The following is a 24,746-nucleotide window of genomic DNA, read 5'->3' as shown; positions in this document are numbered from 1 at the left end:
AACCTCCGGTGACTCGCCGGCCTCATTCGTGTACTTCATTACGTTTGTGGGGCTCCTCACCATGTGATAGTAACACTCCTAGAATATAAAGTCAAAAATGTACCATCTGTGGGGCTTTATGGGCTTTTGTTAAATTCTCTCAAGTCCCTAAAGTGTGTTCTTTTCATTTGAGAAACCAGGAGGGCACTAGCAAGGTGGAAATAGTATGGTCAGGGTCGAACTGGAACACTACGGGACTCCAAAATATGTAGGACTGACACTTGACACGTGTCTCACTTTCAGAAAGCACTGCATGAAATGGAAGTTGAAAGTTTCCACCGGGATCAATCTCCTACGGAAACTGGCCAGATCACAGTGGGGTAGTCAATCTGAAACAATCCGACCATCTGCAGTGGCAGTATGCTATTCTACGGCAGAGTATACCTGTCCTGTTTGGTATAATTCAACTCGTGCCAAACCCGTGGATGTAGCTCTAGACGAAACCTGCAGAATTATAACAGGCTGCTCGAAATCCACTCCAGTCGAATGGCTTTACCGTCTCACGGGAATAGCACCACCACCTGTTCGAAGAGAGACAGCTGCGAACAAGGAAAGAAAGGGAGTGGAACGGGAAACTACCCATCCTCTGTAAGGGCACGAACCGCATCTGCAACAACTAAAGTCGAGGAAGTTCATCAGAGGAACTTAGAACCACAGCTGAAAAAGCTAGTTTACAGCTAAGGAGGGCTACGACCCACCTTCCCCTGGCTGGAAAAGAATTGTTGTAGCTTTATCTCCAGGCCATGACGGGGAATGGACGACGTGGTAGTCCCTGAATAGACTGAGATCCAGAGTTGGAAGACGAATAACTAACTTGGCAAGATGGGGATACACTGATACAGATGATATTCGGTGTGACTGTGGAGAAGAACAGACAGTTTGGCACTTACTTTGGTGTCGATTGTGCCCAGTCTCGTGTACAGAAGACGATCGTCAACAAGCGACAGAAAATGCACTCGAAGTGGCCAAGTTTTGGTCAAAAGTACATGCGTGTACCTGTATGTTTCTGACACGAGAATAATAATAATAGTAGGCTAATGAACCGATATCAAATGGAATCCCTTTTCTGAAAAGCCACACTAACAAATTATGCCTCAATACACACATTTTTGAAAATACATTCACTTTACGTTCCCCCAAAAAACAGTAAAATTGATGCCACTGGGAACAAAGATAACTAGTTTGTTCACCAGGTTAAGGCCCCTGTTTCCATTGTTCAAACCGGCACATTTTGTGAGTACTCGATAATTTCCGTGTCGTCGTCACCTCCTATCGTTGTATGTGATATAGTAGTATGTGGCACAGAGTAGGCAGTAAGTGTGTAAGTGCACTGTCAGCACTGATCCAGAGGCAAAAATACTCTCCCTGTACCCCTCTGACGTAGTGAGGTGTTCCCACACGGGACATAACTTCACGGTCAGACTGGTCACGTGTCTTCCTTTAACGTTTAAATCCACCGACGGTAGAGTAAGCAAATTTTCACCGGTCTGTATTACGAGCCGCCAACCTGAGGCGACAGCGGAAATATGCGAAACTGCGTGCTGGGCAGAGTACAGTGTGAGTGCCTCACTTTATCCCACGAGTTTCTTCTGCGAGCAGTATCGAAAGCGATTGCGGGCCGAATCCGGCCTGTGGGCCACCAGTTGCCACCTGTGGCGTACGTATGTGAACAAAATAAGTTAGTTCACTATAAACATTAAAGTGATATTCGTTATTCATTCCGATTTGGTATATTGAACTGAACTGAGAAGTTATGGATGTAGTCTGGATAAAGTATGTTTTGTGAATACATGTGCTGTTAACTCAGCTGGAATTTTGCAAGTTATTTTGTAGAAATGTGGTGCAGCAATTATAAATTTCAATGCAATAACAGGTGGAGCAGAAGTTCGAGAGACATCCAAAGCCACAACGGTCACAAAATACAGGTAACAAAATTTGAATTGAACGATTCATATCCGGGGATATGTGTGTGTGTGCGAGTGTATACCTGTCCTTTTTTCCCCCTAAGGTAAGTCTTTCCGCTCCCGGGATTGGAATGACTCCTTACCCTCTCCCTTAAAACCCACATCCTTTCGTCTTTCCTTCTCCGTATCTATGAGCTACGATATACGGTGGTAATGCGAGACACAACAACAATTTTCATGTTGACTTTGACTTCTTGTCCATCGCTCAGTATTGTGGCGGTAGGGGTACTCATTAACCTGCCATCTAGCATAAAACGAGAAATTGGGAATCCCCGTCATTAGTCACTGCTTCTGCAACCTATCTGATTATCCAGATTCAGGAATTGAAAAAATGTTTTGTTAATTACGTGGCTTGTAGCAGCAGTGTTATAATGTATACTCTCTCTCTCTCTCTCTTATCCCGACTTGTGGGGTCTACTGTGTTATCAATGGATTTGGTGGGATTAGTTGGTGGGGTGGCCAAATGCTGTTCCTGTGACCAGCGTCGAGTGATGAGGACAACACAAACACCCAGTCATCTCAAGGCAGGTGAAAATCTTTGACCCTGCCAGGAATCGAACCCGGGACCCTGTGCTCAGGAAGCGAGAACGCTACTGCGAGACCACGAGCTGCGGACTGTTATCATCAATAATGTTTAGTAATACATAAAGACAAGTTGTCATTTAACATTGTTGCAAGAATCTCGATAAGTTCTTTATTGGTTTACTTCAATTTTTACAGGATAGTGTAATAAATGTTTGCACAAACATAGGGAGGATTTCATGAAGGATGGATCTCATTTCACCAAGAGTGTCTTTCCGCTGTCCACCTAACCTTCGTAACCTGTTAGTTCATCCCTATGAAATCCCCTAACCACCATCCTACCCTCTGGCTCCGACCTGCCAGCACTTTCATTTGGTAAGTCACATCATCTTGTGTGACTTACCAAATGAAAGTTCTGGCAGGTCGACAGACACACAAACAAACACAAACATACACACAAAATTCAAGCTTTCGCAACAAACTGTTACCTCATCAGGACATATTTAAAATATGTCTGCTTGTGTCTGTATATGTGTGGATGGATATGTGTGTGTGTGTGTGCGCGTGTATACCCGTCCTTTTTTCCCCCTAAGGTAAGTCTTTCCGCTCCCGGGATTGGAATGACTCCTTACCCCCTCCCTTAAAACCCACATCCTTTCGTCTTTCCCTCTCCTTCCCTCTTTCCTGATGAGGCAACAGTTTGTTGCGAAAGCTTGAATTTTGTGTGTATGTTTGTGTTTGTTTGTGTGTGTGTCGACCTGGCAGCACTTTCATTTGGTAAGTCACATCATCTTTGTTTTTAGATATATTTTTCCTACGTGGAATATATATATATATATATATATATATATATATATATATATATATATATAATGGAAGGAAACATTCCACGTGGGAAAAATTATATATAAAAACAAAGATGAGGTGACTTACCGAACAAAAGCGCTGGCAGGTCGATAGACACACAAACAAACACAAACACACACACAAAATTCAAGCTTTCGCAACAAACTGTTGCCTCATCAGGAAAGAGGGAAGGAGAGGGGAACCCCACTTCCTTTCGTCTTCCCCTCTCCTTCCCTCTTTCCTGATGAGGCAACAGTTTGTTGCGAAAGCTTGAATTTTGTGTGTGTGTTTGTGTTTGTTTGTGTGTCTATCGACCTGCCAGCGCTTTTGTTCGGTAAGTCACCTCATCTTTGTTTTTTATATATATATATATATATATATATATATATATATATGGTTAAAATTAATGATATGGTCGATCTGCCAGCACTTTCATTTGGTAAGTCACATCATCTTTGTATTATTATTATTATTATTCACTTTTGGGCCCTACTGGACCACGCGAAGTACAATCACGGGGCATTCAGTTATTTTCTTTTAGACTTTCTCTCTGCCCAAATTGTTTTCATTCTCTCGGAATGAGCTCTTTTCCTTTCATCAGACCATGTGGTTCCAGTTTTCTTTGGTTTTTCAGCTTGACCAACTACCCAGTCATGAATTTTTGCCCAAATAATTTTCTGTCTATATATATATATATATATATATAAAGAATTTGAGAACTTTTCAAGATTTTTATTAAAAATACTTCCCCGTGATATGGTATATATATTTATATACCATATATTTTAAAGAAATATATGGTCGATGTCCAACTGAACATTTAGTAAGTATCTCAAATAAATCGTTGAATAATTTTTCAAGATATTGCTAACAATGTTTCCTCTTTATATCTTTTGCTTGTGCCTTTTTCCCGCAGTGACGCAGGGTCAGCATGGTTAATCGGATTTGGCAAGGTTAATTTGAGGGGTATATATATATATATATATATATATATATATATATATATATATATATATATTAAAAAAGGGGAAACATCTGGTGGCAGGCAGAGCATCCGGCCACCCCTCAAATTAACCTTGCCAAATCCGATTAACCATGCTGACCCTGCGTCACTGCGGGAAAAAGGCACAAGCAAAAGATATAAAGAGGAAACATTGTTAGCAATATCTTGAAAAATTATTCAACGATTTATTTGAGATACTTACTAAATGTTCAGTTGGACATCGACCATATATTTCTTTAAAATATATGGTATATAAATATATATACCATATCACGGGGAAGTATTTTTAATAAAAATCTTGAAAAGTTCTCAAATTCTTTATTTCACAATTTTTGCACAATAGTCTAATAATATTTGGATGGACATAGGCTAAATTTTTATAAATTCGCATTGTAACTAAATGTATATACAACATATAAAAAGGTCTCCAAGAGTTCTTGACTAGTTATTTTCAGATTTTTACGCTATACTTTAATAAACAAATATAAAAATGGTAAAGGTTGTTAGCAAATTTCTTAACAGGTTTTGACCAATTAACTTCAAATTTTTACATTGTATTCATGTAAACATTTAGATGGACATAGGCTATATAATTTTTAACCCACATTGTACAGGTTTTCTGTTAAAATCAGCTGCAAGAAAGAAAATTATGTGCAGTTTCATTTTCTTTCTTGTAGCAAGTTTTAGTTGCAATTACAGGGCATTAAAACCATTAGACAAAGTGTTGTTCCCATATACAGAGTGTACATAAAGTCCGGGAACACTTTCAATTATTTATTGCACAAGAACCAAACATTTTACAGATGTCATACATATGTCGTTTTGAAGAGAATCCCTGATAGTTTCTTTTTTTTTTTCCATATATACCGCCACAGCATAGTTTGGTAATTTGCCGACAGTCAGCAGTGGTCGCAAACATGGCGAGTTCAGGTGCGGAGCGAGCTTTCTGTGTGTTGGAGTTTGACAAAAACGAGTGTGCTACAACTGTTCAACGGATGTTTAGAACGAAGTACGGTAAGAAGTCACCAATAAGGAAGGTCATTTACCACTGGCACAACAAATTTGTTATGTAGGGTCGCTTGTGCCTGGCAAAGAGATGTGGACGTCCCAGTGTGAGTGAAGTGAATGTGGAGCACGTACGAGAGAGATTCGTAAGGAGTCCAAAGAAATCGGTGCGTCGTGCATCCCGTGAACTCGAAATGGTTCCAATGACAGTGTGCAAAGTCCTGCGACAGAAGCTGTCAGTGAAACCATTCAAATTGGAGCTAGTGCAGAAGCTCAGTGATGATGACAAAGACAAGCATTTTGAGTTTTGTTCGCAGTTGCAACAATTGAATGAGGATAGTGATGGCATTGTTGATCTCTTAATTTTTAGCAACGAAATCACTTTTCACACTAATGGGAAAGTGAACAGGTATAATTGTCGAATCTGGGATACAAAGCATCCACACGAATGCGTTGAATTCGAGCGTGATTCCCCAGAGGTAAATGTTTTTTGTGCCTCGCCACGTCAAAAACTTCTTCGCTGAGGGCACTGTCACTGGATATTTCTACTTGGAAATGTTACAGCAATGGCTGATACCTGAAATACAATCGGACTCTCCCTTCATCTTTCAGCAGGATGGGGCTCCACCCCATTTTTGTCTCGAAGTTTGTGGGTACCTGAACACAGAGCTGCAGCATCGACGGATCGGCCGTGCTGCAGATCTCGCTCCGTGTGACTTTTTTTGTGGGGACACATTAAAGATCTGATGCGTGTGCCGCCTCTAGCACGTGATGTGGAAGAGCTCCGGGAGACAGTTCGGGAAGCGACTGCCACAGTCGACGATGCCGTGCTGGGACGGGTACGGCAAGAATTCAGTTACCGTATTGACATCGGCCGGGTCACTCGTGGTTCGCGTATCGAATGATTGTAAAAACGACTTTCAGAGTTTCTTTTCAATATGTATCTGTACAATGTTTTGTTCTGGAGCAATAAATAATTGAAAGTGTTCCTGGACTTTGCGTACATCCTGCATATTCTTTTCCCTTATATAACAATGGAAAATTGAGAATGGAATGTAACAGTATTACAAAAACAAAAGTTGTTCATCACCGTATAGCAGAGATGCCGAGTCGTAGATAGGCCCAACAAAAAGACAATTTGTGACAGTCTTTTTGCCGTGCCTATCTGTAACTCAGCATCTCTGCTATAAGGCGTGTAGCAACTTTCCTTTTCATAATATTGTTACTTTTCCCTTATATATAATTTTAAAGAAAAATTGTGTACTCATCTACGTGTCATTTTTGTTTTCTTCCCTGCAGTCGGTTTTAAAAGAAAGTGGATAGTTATTGGCTTACGATTAGAATACTAGTCTGAAACTTTTGAATCCTATCCGTTTGCAAATTAAAGCTATGCAAGACATTGCGTAGAAGGTACTATACTCACAGGTCTAGGAACGGAGTACGACACCCGGGCGTCCGCTCCGTCACGGGAGGGCGGGCCACCGTATTGCCCGGGTCCCGTTCCACTGCCCTCCGGAACCGCCACAGTGGGCCGGGAGGCAGACCGTCGACGGAGAAGTACAGAGTCCCGAGAGGAGGACTCGGGACTAATGCGAGGTACGGCGGTGGAAGCCCGGGCTCGTAGAAGCCGCGTGCCGCCCCGTGTCCAGTCGGTCCTCCGGCGTGGCCCTCTCGTCCCTGTAGACGCTGCTGGACTGTGTTCAAATGAGGGTTTTTTACGCTCGTACACGGTCAACTCGTGTCAGCGTGCCGTCTCCGACTGCACTCGGAGCCACACATCTGTGGCCCGAGGGTTCGGTAACGGCTTTCCTCGCCCTGAAATTTGTTTAAATGTACAAAAGCAGGGACTTATAAGTTAAAAAAGTACCTTTCACAGAAGTTAAACAATGTAAAATCCAGCATGGAATGTAACAATATTTGAGAAGGAAAGTTGCTACTCACCATATAGGGGAAATGCTGAGTTGCGATAGACGCAACAAGAAGATTCACACAATTATAGCTTTCGGCCTTTAAGGCCTTTGTCAGCAATAGACACACGCACACACACACACACACACACACACACACACACACACAAGTGCGCGTGTGTGTATGTATGTCTATTGCTGACAAAGGCCTTAAAGGCCGAAAGCTATAATTGTGTGAATCTTCATGTTGCGCCTATCGCAACTCAGCATTTCCCCTATATGGTGAGTAGCAACTTTCCTTCTCAAATATTTTCACAGAAGTTATCCGAAGTCGGCACTTCGTCACACGTGTAGAAGGCGTAGGCTTCGTATATCTCACTACGATAGGCTGTAGAAATGGAACCGGAGGAGTTATCGAGCTGAAAGTTTGTACGTATCTGTCAGAGACATAGGGGAACATTCCTGAGAAGTTTCATCGGATTCAGAGGTGGTCGAGCGGGGACCCGTGCTCCACTTGGCACGGAATGACCCTACTGTACTTCTTTATGTGTATATTGTTAAATAATGTAGTGGAATTTTGTGTCGTGCATAGTAGTTAAGCAGCTGTCGTCGTTAAAAGCATTGTGCTACAGGGTGTGTTTGTTTTGTCTGCAGGTCACCTGGAGTGACACGATGAAGTCGCCCGAATTTTACGACTGCGGAGACGAGCTCGTCGGTGACCTGATGTCCAAGGTAAGGCGACTGCACGATAGTCTTGTTTCCACACCGGTACTTGTACGTCCTACTCTTCTTTTAATTGCTTTCCTGTACCAAAGGAACCTTCAGAAGTTCTAAGAGTGATGCATACAAGTTTTTATTTAATGTGAGAGTTTTTAAAGCACACATTCCTTTTCTTGGTGTCTCAATGTCTGGTGCCAGGCATTTTTTATAGACGAGACTAGAAAATTGAAACTGTATAAACATAGGCCTCTAAATGTAATCACCAATAAAGTGAAATACGTAAAATGGCATACCTTATTAAAGTGTAATGCTGAAGAACGAACAGGGACGAGCGCCGTACACAGAGTATCGTGGTAAGATATTGAAGATCGTAATCGCCCACCTCGATCAGTAACGTAACTACCACGTGACTGCTGAGAATAAAATCTGTGTGTCGACCAGTGCACCGTTCGTATTGTCGTGTCTGGTGAAGGACAGTGGTAGATGCATGTGACTTCACTTTGTAGAAGTGCTTAGTGGCAAGTTTGTATGTCTGTGAGCAGAAGCATCATTAATTAGTTTATTTATTAAACATTCATTCATCAAATATTTGGTATGGGATATAGCTTGTTTTGTTCATTAGTACAGCTAATGCTTGGAGGACAGTGAGGGTTAGTTTCATTCCAGAATTACTGGCAATGACAAACTAATACTTGGGTGGTTTCGTAAGCCCGGTAAATTTTCGTGAAAGAATTTTACATTTTTGATGTGCCTTTGTGATTAGTTGGCCCGATCTGTTCAAATCGATCAGTGTGTCGACTCTGATCGAAAGTGCAGGAAACAGAGTTTTGTGGTGTTATTAAAATTTTCATTCAAAGCATTGGACTGCCTCACAATTCAATACAGAATTGGATAAAGTTCACTCGGACTCTGCACAGTCGTTGAAGATCTTTCACATTCGGATTAACAAATTTAAACAGGATCGGACAAGAACCGAAGACGGAGTGCACTCCGGCTATCGGATTGAGGTCACTGCAAAAGAAACCGTTCGTAAAATCCACAATAGTGGTAATGCGAGACAGCTGAAAAAAATTGAGTGTGTGCTGAGACCGTGGGCATCTCAACTGAGCAAGTGCACAATATCCTGCACGGAGGGTTATCTGTGAAGAAGCTGTATGCGAGGTGCGCGCATACCGTAGACAGAAAGTGAATCAGACTCAGCGATTTGGCACAATGTCTGGTGATGTCGAATCTCAATCCGCAAGACTTTTTATGCCGGTTTGTGGCTGTCGTTGAAACCAGAGTCAAAACATCGGTCAGAACAATGGACAAAGGTCGGTGAAAGTGCACCGAAGAAAGCAGAGACCGTTTCGTCAGCCGGTATGGTGACGGCAACTGCTTTTTCGGATTCCAAATGAATGATCCTCATAGTTTACCTGGAAAAAGTAGAACTGTAACTGGATCCTATTGTATCTCATTGTTAGATTGTTTGAAACTTATGTTGGCTGAAAAAAGACCAAGGTTTAACTTCTTCGTGTTCTGTAACTTGGAACTTTGACTTTGTAGGAAGAAATTTTCATAAAATGAGGAAGTGATAAATGCAGTTAACAAGTGTTTTACAGAGTTTGACGGAACCAATTTTTTCGATGGGATGAAAAAGCCAGAGGATTGCTGGAACGAGTGTATACCCCTCAAAGGAGACTGTGTGTAGGTGTAAGGTGAGTTGTTTACAAAACAAACATTTATTCTTCTTTTACCGTGCTTATCAAACCACCCTCATAGACTGGCCAAGTCTATGTCCTAAGCATCACTAAGGCAATTTTAAAATCGGAACTATTTAGCTAGATCAGGAGGCAGCATGTAGAATATTGTACTAGGAGGCAGTATGTAGAATATTGGAGTACGGTCCAAAAACGTGGCACGCTACCGATGCCGAAGCTGTGTTTCAAACAGAAGTTGTATAATTCTGAACCGGAATGGAGACAGAGTAAACCTGTGATGGGACTCGTGACTGCTCGTGGGAACTCTGAGTAACACTTACACACGATGGGTAAGTGTAGTCTGACAAGGAGAGGTCTCTAGCAGTGCAATCAACTTTTTGAAACTATCTGTACGTTTGATGTAGGTTAAGATCCCCAGGTATCATACACTGCAGCCATTTACCACCAGGGCCCTCGTTTGCGAGTAATTGAAGAAAAAAAATTCGATATTTTGCGCGACACTCGGTAGCCCTAAAATAGTCTCATTGTGTGGTGTGGTTGTGTTGTATAATGGACAGGATAACAGCTTCGCATGCAGGAAGTTATACATTCGAAACTTGTCAGGTGCCGTAAGTTTATTTATTTTTAAATTTTTGTCAAAATGACTTTGATCGTCATTTTTATTCAGATAATTGATTTAAACGTAATTTTTTAATGTCAGTCCTTCATCACACAACTTTTAACATAATACCAACTTCTTCATTTGCTTTCATTTTTCTTCCTATCCTTCTTTCTCCACTTGAAATCTTTTTTCGTGTGTCTAAACAAACACATAGGAGCACTACTCACTCACACACACGAGGCTACTGTCGTCTCCAGGCACTAACGGAAGAAAGACTCGATTTCATAGTTTAGCCTACTTTTAAACATACCTGTCTGCTGCTCAGTGTCACCTCTTTGTGGTTAATAGCAATCTACCCTTATCAGTATTGTTGTTATTTCGTCCCAGGTTTAACAGCAGACCGGGATTAGGACCGAGATTTACCACTTGTCGCCGTTTTAGCTCCACACTCGAGAAGGCAGTGAACTGGAGAACTGCAGTGTAGGAGCCGAATTGCCCTCTGTACTGCATATTCCAGCAGGGGAGGCAGTGCAGACGGGCCTGTCGTGGAAGGGTGCCCAGTCACACGAGGCGGTCGCCGCACACTGTCGTACCACTAGAACACCGGTACACACACAATGTCCCCGTTTGCCTGATGTTTCTCGTGTGTCCTTCCAATCGTTGAAACGTTCATTTTCAAAGATTTTACACCCCCACATTCGAGTGGGCGTACTTTCCTCGTAATGCATCTCTGGCCGTACGATCGTATGATCGTGTTTGCTCCTTATTCTCTTTTCTTGCAGTTTGTCCTTATTTAGCAAAATCATTAGGTCGATCAATATTATCGATAATTTTTAACTCTTGTTGTTGTTATCTTCAGTCAGAAGACTGTTTTGATGCAGTTCTCCTTACTACTCTGTCCTGTGTGAGCGTCTTCATCTCCAAATTACTACAGCAACGTACGTCCTTCTGAATCGGCTTACTGTATTCGTCTCTTCGTCTCCCTCTATGATTTTTCCCTTCCCACACTTCCCTCCAATCCCTTGACGTCTCAGAACGTGTCGTGCCATATCCCGATCCCTTCTTTTGGTCGAGTTGTGTCACAAAATTCTCGCCTACCCTATTCAGTACTTCCCCATTAGTTGCACGATTGACCCATCTAATCTTCGCCATTCTTGTGTAGCGTCACATTTCGCAACCTTCTATTCTCTTTTTATCTAAACTGTTTACCGTCCATTTTTCACTTCCGTATGTGGTTACACTCCGGGCAAATAACTGAAGAAAACACTTCTGACACTTAAATCTAAATTCAGTGTTACCAAATGTGTCGTAACAGTGAAAGGAACGGTCACGGGGTTGCCGCTAACGAAAACGCAGCGGGACCGGACGGGAGCGGCCCGCGAACAGACGAGACGGACGAACGGGAATGGGAGGACGGGCGCGAGGATGGACGATCGAGCCGGACACCGAGATCGACAGTGGCACACGTGACGTAAACACGATGTCTGTAAGCGAAATACCGAAAGACTCGATGCGAATACCAGACTGCTTCGCCGAGTGAGAGGCGGGCGACTTCATACCCGACAGGGTACGTCGCTACCGGCTGCCGGGACCGCGTGCTCCACAGTGGCGTCCTCACGTTAGACTCGGGGCCGGGATCGCGCGCAGCCACGGTGTACGGCGCGACTGCTGCAGAGACCTCTAGCGGTCGTCGAGTTCCGTGCCGTCCGGCGCGGATTCGAAACCCGCGGCGCTCGGTACCAGACAATGCATCTTCTTTAGAAAAGCTTTTCTTGCCGTCGGCAGGCTACATTTTATATCCTCTCTACTTCATCCGTCGTCGGTAATTTTGTTGACTAAATAGCAAAACTCCTTTACTACTTTAAGTGTCTCATTTCCTAATCTAATTCCCTCAGCATCACTCGATTTAATTTGATTACATTTCATTATCATTTTGCTTTTGTTGATCATCATCTTATATCCTCCTTTCATGACACTGTCCATTCTGTTCAACTGCTGTGCCAAGTCGTTTGCTATCTACGAGAGGATTACAGTGTCATAAGCAAACTGCAAAGTTTTGATTTTTTCTTCCTGTACTTCAATTCCTACTCCAAATTTTCCTTTGGTTTCCTTTACTGGTTGTTCAGTGTACATATTGAATAACACGGGGGATAGGCTACACTGTCAAAAGCACGAATAATCGCCTTTCGTAGTGGGGACTGCTACGATACGTGCGGGAAGATAGTCGGCGAGGTTCCGAAGGCACCGACACGGATGTGAAGCGACGCCGACTCTGGTGCAGTGGCCAGCCGCACTAGATTTCTCGATCGAAGATCCGCGGCGCAAAAAGACCGATCGAGGTGGTCCTGCAGATTAAAGACTGGTGTTAAATCTTGGGGAGTTTGGTAGCCGTGGGTTACGGTAAACTCGTCCCGGTGCTCCTCGACCCACACACGTACGCTGCGAGCTGCGAACACGTCACACTGCCCTGCCAGTAGATGACGTCGTGCCGAGGGAAAAGCTGCGGCACCTAGGGGTGGACTCGGTCCCCGAGGATAGGTGCGTACTCGCTTCCGGAGTGACGAGATCACTGAGGTATGCCACGAAAACATTCCCCAGACTGTAAAGCTCCCTCCTCTGCTCTGATCCTTCACTTTAAGACGTTTTACGCTGTGTGCGCCAGTGGTACACGTCCATTTGTGATACTGACTCGCGAATTCCGGCCTCCGTCACGGATGGACGGCAGTTGGCACGGCGCACAAATCGGGCACCTGCCGCGGAGGCCCGTGCCCTGCGACGTTCACTGAACGGTTGTCGGGGCGACACTGTCAGTAGTGCCTCGGTTCAGCTGGACGGTCAGTTGCTCAACATTCGGACGTAACTTCGCCTGTAGACGTCTCTGCCGCTGCCGTTTGCCCCTACCGTCTGCGGCCCTCGGAGGAACACAGTTGCCACGGCAATGTGTTTGGGCAGCACTATTTTCCCGTGCGCAGTACACTTTTACCGTGGCGACACACAAACAGTTTACAGACTTAGCTGTTTCAGAAATGCTTTCACATTGGCCCAAAAACCAGTGACGGTGCCTTTTGGACTGGAGATAAATCACTCTGTTTTCACATTACGACGAGGAATGCACTATTTCCAGTCACCGCCCCCCCGTCCCTGACATGCTTTATTTGCCTTCCGCACTAGGGTTGCCTCCTGTCATCTGAGAGTGGTTATTGCATGTCAGCATCGAATATAGTCGGTGAACACGTTACTGTCACTGGACTGTGTATCAGGAGTATTATCACTGTGACAAATCACAATTTTGGTAGTGAATTAGGAAATGATGTAAGTTGGATTTTGAACAGGAGAATGGTGTCTGTGGAAAGATAGTTGGCACAGCATTTTCAGTCAATTCAGCCATATTCCTAGGAAATTCTTTCAGTTCTCCTTTGTCCACAACAGTCGGTTTTATTGATACGCGATGCAGAGAAATGTTTTAACTGTGCCCCGGGATGTTTGAAATCGGAAAAGTCCGTCGGGATGTGACGCATTTGGACACTTTGTCGAATGACGTCAGTTGGCGGTGAAAATATAGTCCTCCTTCCAGGTTTCGAGTCAGTATTTCGATGTCAGAGGGCACTACACCTGTATGACATTTTACCCTAGGGTAAACATGGCACAGAAGCCACAAATTGTGCTAGGGGTATTTCACTGTGTAACAGAGCTGGAGCAAACATGATTTAGAAATTGGTACATAACAACATTTTACTTTATCTGCTGTAGTTTTTTCTCCCCTAATGTCCTTAATAGAGCCAACTTTTTCAGTGTTAATGAAAGCTCTCTCTCTCTCTCTCTCTCTCTCTCTCTCTCTCTCTCTCTCTCTCTCTTTTAATGAAAATGTTTTCATTTCTTTCCAAAGTTCTTCACAGCATAGGCTTTTTCATTTTCCAGGTAATGTAAAACGTAAATCATTTTTAGGTTTCAGATATTTGGCCTTTTCTGTGGAAGAACTCTAATAGGAAAAAAAGATATCCAAGTCCTCGTGTAAAATGTAACGCAAATGAGTGTGGCAAGAATAAGCTGTCTTCAGATGTTAGCAGACATCATCACTGTCTTTCTTGTGGTGTCAGTGCCAAAAACAAACCCTTCCCTAGTAACCTGTGTTGACGATCAATCTGAATGCCACCATTTGAAATACATTGCATAATGTTTGGACATCTTGTTCCATTCCTAGGAAACAAATTAACTCCTCTGATGCCATTTGGAAGAAGATATTTTGGAAGGTTTAGCCTCTCACTATTAGTGATTGAAGGCCCTGGATGAAATAATTCTGTGAAAGGTTTTCCCTCTGTCTTTGGTCCTAAGTGTGTTAAATGAGTTTCCTCACTGATAATTTATCAATGTGGTGACAGTAAAACATCATTTGTACAAAACTTCGATGATGTTAGCTACTGTGCAATTGGAATTCTTGTTTACATGTGAGAGCTTGTCTTTATCATTCCCGGTGTTTATTACTTGCTATGTTGCTTACAGAGCAAATAATATAATTTGTTGACGATTTTTTAATGTAGCACTTTATGTCACAGGAACCCGAGTGTGTTACGATGCAGAAAGAGAAACCGTGTGACGATGATGTGCAACCTGGAGAGCTGGACCCTCCACAGGTACGGAAGTCCTCATATTCCCAGTCACTTTATTCATTTTCCTCCTTGTCCATTTTATTTCTGTTTTCAAGGTACAGTTCTAGAGCACCCAACAGGACCGGATACTGATCTTTTATTGTGATCTTTTATTGCACTTTAGTGTGTGGTTTGTTAGGCTCAAGCCGAGATTATTTTGATCCACAGAAGAGCACTACAGAGAGTGTGGAAGTACCCAAAAGGAAGATGCTTTGAAGGTAGGTGCCAAATGTCCCACAAAAGCTCGCTCGCAGCATTTCGGGAACCGATACAAAGTATAAATCTCAGAATATGCTAGTCCCCCAAAGTATCAGTCCCATTGATGAGACCACGAAGGCGAGTTTAGACTAATCGCAGAGAACGTGAAGCAATTTGAGATGTCATTTGTCACGCACTCTATATGAAGTTCAAACAGGAAGAAATCCTAATACACTGTACGCTGGGAAGTACCCTCTCCCTATTACTGTGCAGTGGTTTGGAGAGTGTATATACAGATGACATACAAATTTAAAATTAGAAAAAATGGATATATCACATATAACTTCTTCAGATGACATAATCTTTTCACTTTTTCCAATAAAATGTTTATTTCCACCTTTGGCAAATAGGAACAGAATCAAAGTCTACCACTACACTGTCGCACGAGTCCCGATGCTCAACTAATTCCAAAACCCGTTACAAGGTGGGGTCGGGATACTTAAGAATGTATTATGTAAATTTAAGGTGAAGGGGCAAGAAAGGAAAGAAAAGAAAAGAAACTGTTTACGTCAACTGCATCGGAAGTTTATGCGAAATCAGCGGTGACGAATGAAAATTATGCCGGACTGGGATCTCCCGCTTACTAGGCAAGTGTATTAACAGTTCTGTCCGTGTCCTCTGTGCTCGCTACTCTGAGATTCCTCCAGGAGGTCGAACGTAATTGTGTACTTGCACTGAAGGTAGGTGGATTCGTTGCCCATCGAGGCAAATCGGTTGTACGAATGTGTGGTGCCTGTTCACTTGTCACCGCTGATTCTGCATAAAGTCCCGGTGTAGCTGACGTCGTCAGTTCCTTCCCTTCCCTTTCCTTTGCTTTCTGCCCCCCCTCCCCCCTCTTCCTCCAATTTACACTATATGTAGCACAGCTGCAGTTTCTGCTTGGGATCTGTTCTTTCGGAGATGTCCAAAAGATTTGTTTTGGTGGACAACGAATCCACCACCTTCGGTGCGGATGCACAGTTATATTGGACCTCCTGCCAGAATGCTAAAATAGTGAGCACTTAGGACACAGGTGGGAACTGCAGATAGGTGCTGCTGTGTGGGAATGCAGGTCGGGGGGAAGGTGTGTCGAGGTAGTATGCGCAGTTGCGTTAAACTCCGCAGTGGTTGACGCAGCTGCCTAGCGAGCTGGAGATCCTGGGTTTGCATCCCTTTTCGGCACATTTTTTCACTCGTCACTGCCAATTCCGCATAAAATCCCAATTCAGCTGACGTCGATAGTTCCTTGCGTGACCTTTCTTTTCTCCTTCTTTCACCTTCAGTTTATGTAATACGTATCACAGCTGCGGATTCCACGTGGTGTCAGTTCTTTTGGACTTGTCCGAGAGACCGGACACCACGCATACACGTAACTTAAAAATCTGTTCACGTATGCGAGGATCTGACACCTCATTAATCTGTTTGTCATAGTATTTGTCTGGTGCAGCAATTAGTTCTTTGTAAAAAAAAATTTCAGGGTGGGTGGTGGGAAAAAGTCTGCAGACTAACGGGTGTACAGACACACAAACTGTCACAAGAAAACGAGGTTGCCGGATCCTACTGTCAGTGTGATACGCTGTGAAGTGCGAGTCGAACTCTGCACAGTATTCGAACCGTTCGTCTTGTCGAGAATCGAATGCGAGGAATGGCGGTACATTTCGCTGCGGCAGTGTCACGGGTGCCAGGTACGGCGCCGCCTTGTCTGTTGGTGTGGTGAGCAGTCTGGGAATTGTGTCCAATAACTGTTGTAGCCTCTGTGCCTGAACTCAACAATCTGAGTTACTAGTTCTCGGAGGGGTGGGGATCGGGGGTGGCCACGATGAAACACACACACACACACACACACACACACACGCACGCACACATGCAAAAGAAGGCTTGTACAAAAGTAGAGTGCAATCACTAAGCTATGCTGGAGGAAAGTATGAATGAAAGTCACTATAAGTGTCAGCCTATGAAAAGTGCAAAAACCACAGTCAGTTGCAGGACGAACATTCTGAAACACACAGGACACTGAAGCAGTCCAGTGCGTGAGCACGTATAATGACCACAGTTCTGCAAGAAATACACACAATAAATGCCGTCGCCAGTTGTCTGTACGGCAAGAGGTAGAAGCGAGGAGCAATCGGTCGTAGTTTTTCCTCGTCACCTTTTCTTTCGTTGTCTCGTCAGTGGACGACAGAGAGCAAAATAGTAAGTTGCACACCTAGTGTTTAATGAACTTATTTTACTTAATTTGCAAGGCCCGGTCAGTATTTGGAACGAGTCCTCGAGATGGGGTGAGCCCGATACCCACGATAGGAACAGAGGCCGAGTGCCGACACTTAGACTAGACAGACGGAGCCGAACAGACTGACCTAGAGTTCAGTGTGGCGTCCTCCGAGTCGGCTCCGTGACGGTGCCAGCCGCACGGGCCGAGGAGGGTACGCCACGGGGCCGGCCGCCGATTGGCGGCACGGTCACACGTTCGCTGTCGACTTCTGAATGTGAGGGGTGAGCAGAGTATCGGTAGCACACGACACCTCACACACTGTGTAATAATTTGAAGCTGCACTTTCAATACGTACAAGGTGTGTCGGTAACGTGAGTTGAAGTTAACGCTTTTAGTGGGTTCTGTGGGGTCCCGCCCACTCGTCTCTTATAGGATGCCTAAAGGATGCCACGTTCTCGGATAGCTGTATGATAATTCGAGCAAATCACATTAATGGTTTTTGTTACAATAAATGTAGATTGACAATGCTTAACTTTAGTTTACAATGTCCTGTCACGAGCTATTGGCGACGTGCAAATAATCAGCATCTTTCACTGCATAGAATGTCTGCAAGTAATGGGTACGGATCACAAGTAACAGCTCTTCTAGCACTCTCTTCTCATCTGGGTCTACTAGTGTCCCTCCTCTACTGTCCGTCTGAGCCTTTTCGGATAGAGGCCGCTCGTGTCGTGGTGCGGTCCTAGTCGGCGTGCTATTGGCTGGTGCCGTCTCGCAGCCTACTCTGCTCTCGTTTTCTTCACCTCTGTGCCGGCGCTGGCCAGAACAGGTTCTATAGTATTTGTCGGTGTATCGATTTACGCAGCGTGGTAAACCTTCTAATAAAGACAACTTTGTCGAAATACCTCTGGTTACAGATTATCTGGAGGCAATAAAAATGAGCGAAGGCGTAAATATACATTTCAAACTGCTTCCAGGTAGAAGACATCCCTGGTGCTATTAATTTTTTGTACACTGTACGCAGTCCAGTATTTATAATTGTTTCGTTTGAAACAAAGGTTATGGACAACAGATACAAAATTTAATAAAAAGGGAAATACTTGAATCACAGACATTGCAAATGCCTGTCCTTTCCATTCGTAAAGACAGAAACGGCAAACAGAACTACGTACAAAGTGAAGTCCTCTCTCGCCTCGATGAATCCCGTCTCGTATTACGTCTGTTCTTTCGAAAATGTGCCTTTTCACTATTGAAACTGAGGTCGCACGTTCTGTTTTTTGAAACCTGCTTGTCCCTCGGAGCTACTCCATAAGTCCCCATTTCTGGATGCAGTCCTACCCTACACCAGGCTCTTCACAGTTTCAAATACAGCAGTCTCTTGCTCTTACATGCCTCATCAGCAAATTTCCACTCTACCAGACAAAAGCTGTCCCACCTTTTCCTAAACTACCTGAGCAGTGGTGTTTCCCTCCCTGTCCCTCTGCAGCTCCCTAAGCAGCCACACCTTCAGCCACCACTCCTCTCCTAGAAACCGACCTCGCCCAACCTCCTGAACATCCCACAGCCTTCACCACTGCCTCCCACACTGAGAGTAACCCATAATCCCGTGAACCGGTCACAACGGTGCGGTGTCCTTAACGTCTCATCTGAAGCACTCTCCCCCCCTCAATTATCTGTATTATCTACGGGCCTCACTATCAGCCCTAAATCTGTATTTGACCGTGCTGCTTTGGTGAAGGACATCCTTTCCTCCACACGTAAGATCCATAGGAAATATCACTTTGCAACCCAACACCGAAACCTTTCCGACAGCCAACCTGGCATTGAACTGTGCCTCGAACAGTTCAGACCGCGATCCCAACTTAATCTGCCACCACTACCTCAAAATCATCTCTTAAGAGTCTTCGCCGGCCGGAGTGGCCGAGCGGTTAAAGGCGCTACAGTCTGGAACCGCACGACCGCTACGGTCGCAGGTTTGAATCCTGCCTCGGGCATGGATGTGTGTGATTTCCTTAGGTTAGTTAGGTTTAAGTAGTTCTAAGTTCTAGGGGACTTATGACCACAGCAGCTGAGTCCCATAGTGCTCAGAGCCATTTGAACCATTTTTTTCTTACGCGCCTTCCAGAAATTCCTGACACCCAGCATTGCCTCACATCCCTTCCTCAGGTCTCTACAACACGACCCTAACCTGTCCTCTGCAGATCTCCACGCTCTACGTCCCCTAAAAGCTGATGACTCCATCACTATTCTACCAATGTAGTACTTGACCGAAAGGTCTACACCAGCTGCCTGACACCTCTACTTGCAGCATCTGCCATCCAGATCCCATCCCTGTGATTCAGACTGACCTGCTGTCCCTCCTTAAAACCTCAGGCCCCTCACAAAGACTAACACCTCAATCCGTACAACTTCTCTCCCCACCCGAATAACACACCCCCACCTTTTACCTTCTTCCTAAGATCCACAAACCCACTCATCCTGGCCATCCTATACCCACCGAACATATATCTGCCTTAGTTGATCGACACCTGCAACCCGCTCCTCTCCTACATCAAAGAAACCGACCATTTCCTAGATCGTCTGAAATCCGTGCCTGTCCCACTCCCACAACACACCTTGCTTGTCACAATTGATGCCACCTCCCTCTATACCAACATCCCCACTACACGGTCTATCTGCTGCTGAACACTTCCTTAGTCAGCGTCCATCTGATTCCAAACCTGTGACATCCTTTCTACTCACCTTAATCAACTTTATACTTACCGACAACTACTTCACCTCTGAGAGGCAGACGTACAGGCAGATCGTGGGTACGGCCGTGGGAACCTGGATGGCTGCTTCCTATGCCAACCTTCCCGTGGGTCGCTCGGACGGGGCTCTCCTGGTATCTGTACGTCTTCAGTCCCTGGTTTGGTTTTGATACTTTGATGACATAGTTACCATATGTACTCATGGTGAGGCTGACCTTCTAAAATTCCTGGAATCTCTGAATACCTTCTCCCAGTTAAATTTTACATTGTCCTATTCCGAATCCTGTGCCACTTCCCTCGATGTCGATCTCGTCCTCACCGAAGGCCGGCTGAAAACCAGAAATCAGTCTTTCCTTCTCATCCCGTACGGTAAGTCTCCCCTGACCTGTGGTTCAGGATGACTTTCCCAAAATCTACCCCTTTTCTTAGACCTCTCCAGTCCTTTTCCTTCACACTTCTTCTTTCCCCTTCAACCCTTCTGCCTGAAGCCACCGACTCCGAAAGCTCACCAATCACAACAGTTTTGTATATGTGTGTTCTGCCGCTGCTTGGTGAGCAGATTTTTTATCTGTCCACTTAAATAGTTTTATCAAAGCGAAAAATTGTTAGAGAAGAAAGTGAAAGAATGAAACTGTAGTCTCCAGAATATACAACAGACCAAGCTCCATCAATGACAGACTTCCTATCATAGATTCATTAAGCAACCATCAGAAAAGGAGGAAGTCACATTACTTTTGGAAATAGGGCCAAATTGATCACGAAGAAAGTTCTCCATCACAGAGTCAGAAATATTTGTGGAGATCAACAAAATTGTCTCTCTCTTACGAAAAGCACACACCGCCTCCCCCCACCTCCCACCCTCCACATGCAAACACACACACACACACACACACACACACACACACACACACACACACACACGGAGAGAGAGAGAGAGAGACTGCATATCCACTACTGGCCATTAAAATTGCTACACCACGAAGATGACGTGCTACAGACGCGAAATTTAACCGACACGAAGAAGATACTGTGATATGCAAATTATTAGTTTTCAGAGCATTCACACAAGGTTGGCGCCGGTGGCGACACCTACAACGTGCTGACATGAGGAAAGTTTCCAACCGATTTCTCATACACAAACAGCAGTTGACCGGTGTTGCCTGGTGAAACGTTGTTGTGATGCCTCGTGTAAGGAGGAGAAAAGCGTACCGTCACGCTTCAGACTTTGATAAAGGTCGGATTGTAGCCTATCGCGATTGCAGTTTATCGTATCGCGACATTGCTGCTCGCTTCGGTCGAGATACGATGACTGTTAGGAGAATATGGAATCGGTGGGTTCAGGAGGGTAATACGGAACACCGTGTTGGATCTCAATGGCCTCGTATCACCAGCAGTCGAGATGACAAGCATCTTATCTGCATGGCTGTAACCGATCGTGCAGCCACGTCTCAGTCCCTGAGTCAACAGATGGAAACGTTTGCGAGACAACAACCATCTGCACCAACAATTCGACGACATTTGCGGTAGCATGGACTATCAGCTCAGAGACCATGGCTGCAGTTACCCTTGACACTGCATCACGGACGGGAGCGCCTGCGATGGTGTACTCGATGACGAACCTGGCTGCATGAATGGCAAAATGTCATTTTTTCATATGAATCCAGGTTCTGTTTACAGCATCGTGATGGTCGCATCCGTGTTTGGTGACATCGCAGTGAATGCACATTGGAAGCCTGTATTCATCATCACCATACTGGCGTATCACCCGGCGTGATGGTATGGGGTGCCACTGGTTACACGTCTTGGTCACCTCTTGTTCGCATTGACTGCACTTTGAACAGTGGACATTACATTTCAGATGTGTTACGACCCGTGGCTCTACCCTACATTCGATCCCTGCGAAACCCTATATTTCAGGAGGATAATCCACGACCGCATGTTTCAGGTCCTGTATGGGCCCTTCTGGATAAAGAAAATGTTCGACTGCTGCCCTGGCCAGCACATTTTCCAGATCTCTCACCAATTGAAAACGTCTGTTCAATGGTGGCCGAGCAAATGGCTCGTCACAATATGCCAGTCACTACTCTTGATTAACTGTGGTATCGTGTTGAAGCTGCATGGGCAGCTGTACCTGTACACGCCATCCAAGCTCTGTTGGACTCAATGCTGAGGCGTATCAAGGCCGTTATTATGGCCAGAGGCGGTTGTTCTGGGTACTGATTTCTCAGCATCTATGCACCCAAATTTCGTGAAAATGTAATCACATGTCAGTTCTAGTATAATATATTTGTCCAATGAATACCCGTTTATCATTTGCATTTCTTCTTAGTGTAGCAATTTTAATGGCCAGTAGTGTATCTACATATCTGAAAATACTACAGCTCTTAAACAAGCCATAAAGTTATCTTTTTAGAGTTTTTTTTGCAGTAATAAAACAAAACCTTTCTGGAAAGAATTGCAAATCAGTGTTATGATCTGGAATTTGCTGGGGACGAGTTCCAGTTTTAGAGTCTATCTTTGCATGAACAGCAAATAGCACATCATTTTTTAGTCTTAATTTTCTTATATTTTCCCAGACTTGCATATGGATATCGTAATAGCTGGCCCCACTTAATAATCAGTAGGATCCAGAGCATCTCTTGAGTTTTTCTGATTGAAATTTACGTAGCAAATTGTAGTCCTTTCTATATCTTTCAAACAAATATGGAATTGTTTGAAGGGAAGGGTCTGTTATTAAAACAAAGGCTGAAATGCTTGTGAGGACAGAGTGGCATTTAGTGAGACTGGCAGTTGCTAGTGAAGTTATGAAGAATTCTGACAAGTGGAAGAGTCATAGTGAACCGTCCACCCGTCCACATGGGTTCTACGAGGTCCCAACCCCCCCCCCCCCCTCCCCGCCACCCTCCCCCCTCTCACACACACCAACATCTGATCGCTTAGTATAGAAGGTATGAAGCAATGTGAGTGGCAGAAAGTGAACATGCGCTGTAGGCTAATGTGCAACTCTCACACTACACACTCCACCATTGCCGACCTCAAGGCATCAATCAGTCTGCGTTGCACTACAGCCATGTAAACATGGTTGCCATCATTAATAACTTCGTGACTGACGGTGTGGTCCGTGAATGGTGCTGAAAGTTTAAATGTGGCCAAAATGTCGTGGACCGTGGAGGGGGCTGAGAAACAAGTCTGTCATTACAGCCGACCTTGTTGAGCGAGTTGAAAGAATGGTTAGAGAAAATCGTAGGTTCACTATAACTGCTTTGTCTGTGGAAATTCCGGAAGTTTCAAGATCTGTCGTACGCTCTGTCATTACTGAACATTTAGTCTACAAAAAACTTTGTGCTCGTCGGGTTCCAAAAATGTTGACAGACGCCCACAAAAATCACTGAATGACACTACTTTGAATTTCCCGGACCTATTTCACGATGAAGGAGAGAACTTTTTGAAATCAATTGTTACTGGAGATGAAACTTGGATCCGATGCGACACACAGGAAACGAAACGACAGTCTCAACAGTGGGTGCATCCAAATTCACCAAACAAAACAAAAAAATTCAAACATTCAACAATAGAAAGGTTATGGCTACTGTGTTTTGGGACCAAAAAGGTGTGTTGCTTGTAGAGTTAATGCAGCCCAGAACCACTGTCAAGGCAGCTGCTTATTGTGAAACTTTATGACATTTGTGGAGAGTCATTCAAAACAGACGAAGAGGAATGCTTACATCAGGAATCGTGCCGATCCGTGACAACGCTCATCCACACACTGCTGGCACAACCCGACAGCTACTCGAACAATGTCAGTGCGACATTTTTGATGATCCGCCGTACAACCCTGATCTGGCACCCAGCGGCTTTCACATGGCTTGGTGGGCAGCACTTTCTAACCGACGAAGATCTGCAAAACAATGTCAGTGCTCATTGGAAATTGTTGTTGTTGTTGTTGTTGTCTTCAGTCCTGAGACTGGTTTGATGCAGCTCTCCATGCTACTCTGTCCTGTGCAAGCTCCTTCATCTCCCAGTACCTACTGCAACCTACATTCTTCTGAATCTGCTTAGCGTATTCATCTCTTGGTCTCGCTCTACGATTTTTACCCTCCACGCTGCTCTCCAATACTAAATTGGTGATCCCTTGATACCTCAGAACATGTCCTACCAACCGGTCCCTTCTTCTAGTCAAGCTGTGCCACAAACTTCTCTTCTCCCTAATCCTATTCAATACCTCCTCATTAGTTACGTGATCTACCCACCTAATCTTCAACATTCTTCTGTAGCACCACATTTCAAAAGCTTCTATCCTCTTCTTGTCCAAACTATTTATTGTCCACGTTTCAGTTCCATACATGGCTACACTCCATACAAATACTTTCAGAAACGACTTCCTGATACTTAAATCTATACTCGATGTTAACAAATTTCTCTTCTTCAGAAACGCTTTCCTTGCCATTGCTACTCTACATTTTATATACTCTCTACTTCGACCATCATCAGTTATTTTGCTCCCCAAATAGCAAAACTGCTTTACTACTTTAAGTGTCTCATTTCCTAATCTAATTCCCTCAGCATCACCCGACTTAATTCGACTACATTCCATTAT

General features: G+C 44.3%; 1 protein-coding gene across 8 annotated transcripts in view; it reads left to right on the top strand.

The window, feature by feature from the left end:
* LOC126426860 (uncharacterized) overlaps positions 1–24,746 on the top strand; it is a 156,399-nt gene that overhangs the window by 58,247 nt on the left and 73,406 nt on the right. For 7 of the 8 annotated variants that reach the window (XM_050088890.1, XM_050088889.1, XM_050088888.1 and 4 more), the window contains 2 exons: positions 7,941–8,018; positions 14,861–14,938. In XM_050088890.1, the coding sequence (XP_049944847.1) occupies positions 7,941–8,018; positions 14,861–14,938 (156 nt within the window). The remainder of the gene's footprint in view (positions 1–7,940; positions 8,019–14,860; positions 14,939–24,746) is intronic. The other variant, XM_050088891.1, reaches the window with a different exon arrangement.

Source organism: Schistocerca serialis, chromosome 11 (genome assembly GCF_023864345.2).
Source record: "Schistocerca serialis cubense isolate TAMUIC-IGC-003099 chromosome 11, iqSchSeri2.2, whole genome shotgun sequence".
Taxonomy (NCBI): Eukaryota; Metazoa; Arthropoda; class Insecta; order Orthoptera; family Acrididae; genus Schistocerca; species Schistocerca serialis.
This window is presented reverse-complemented; position numbering and strand designations above follow the sequence as displayed.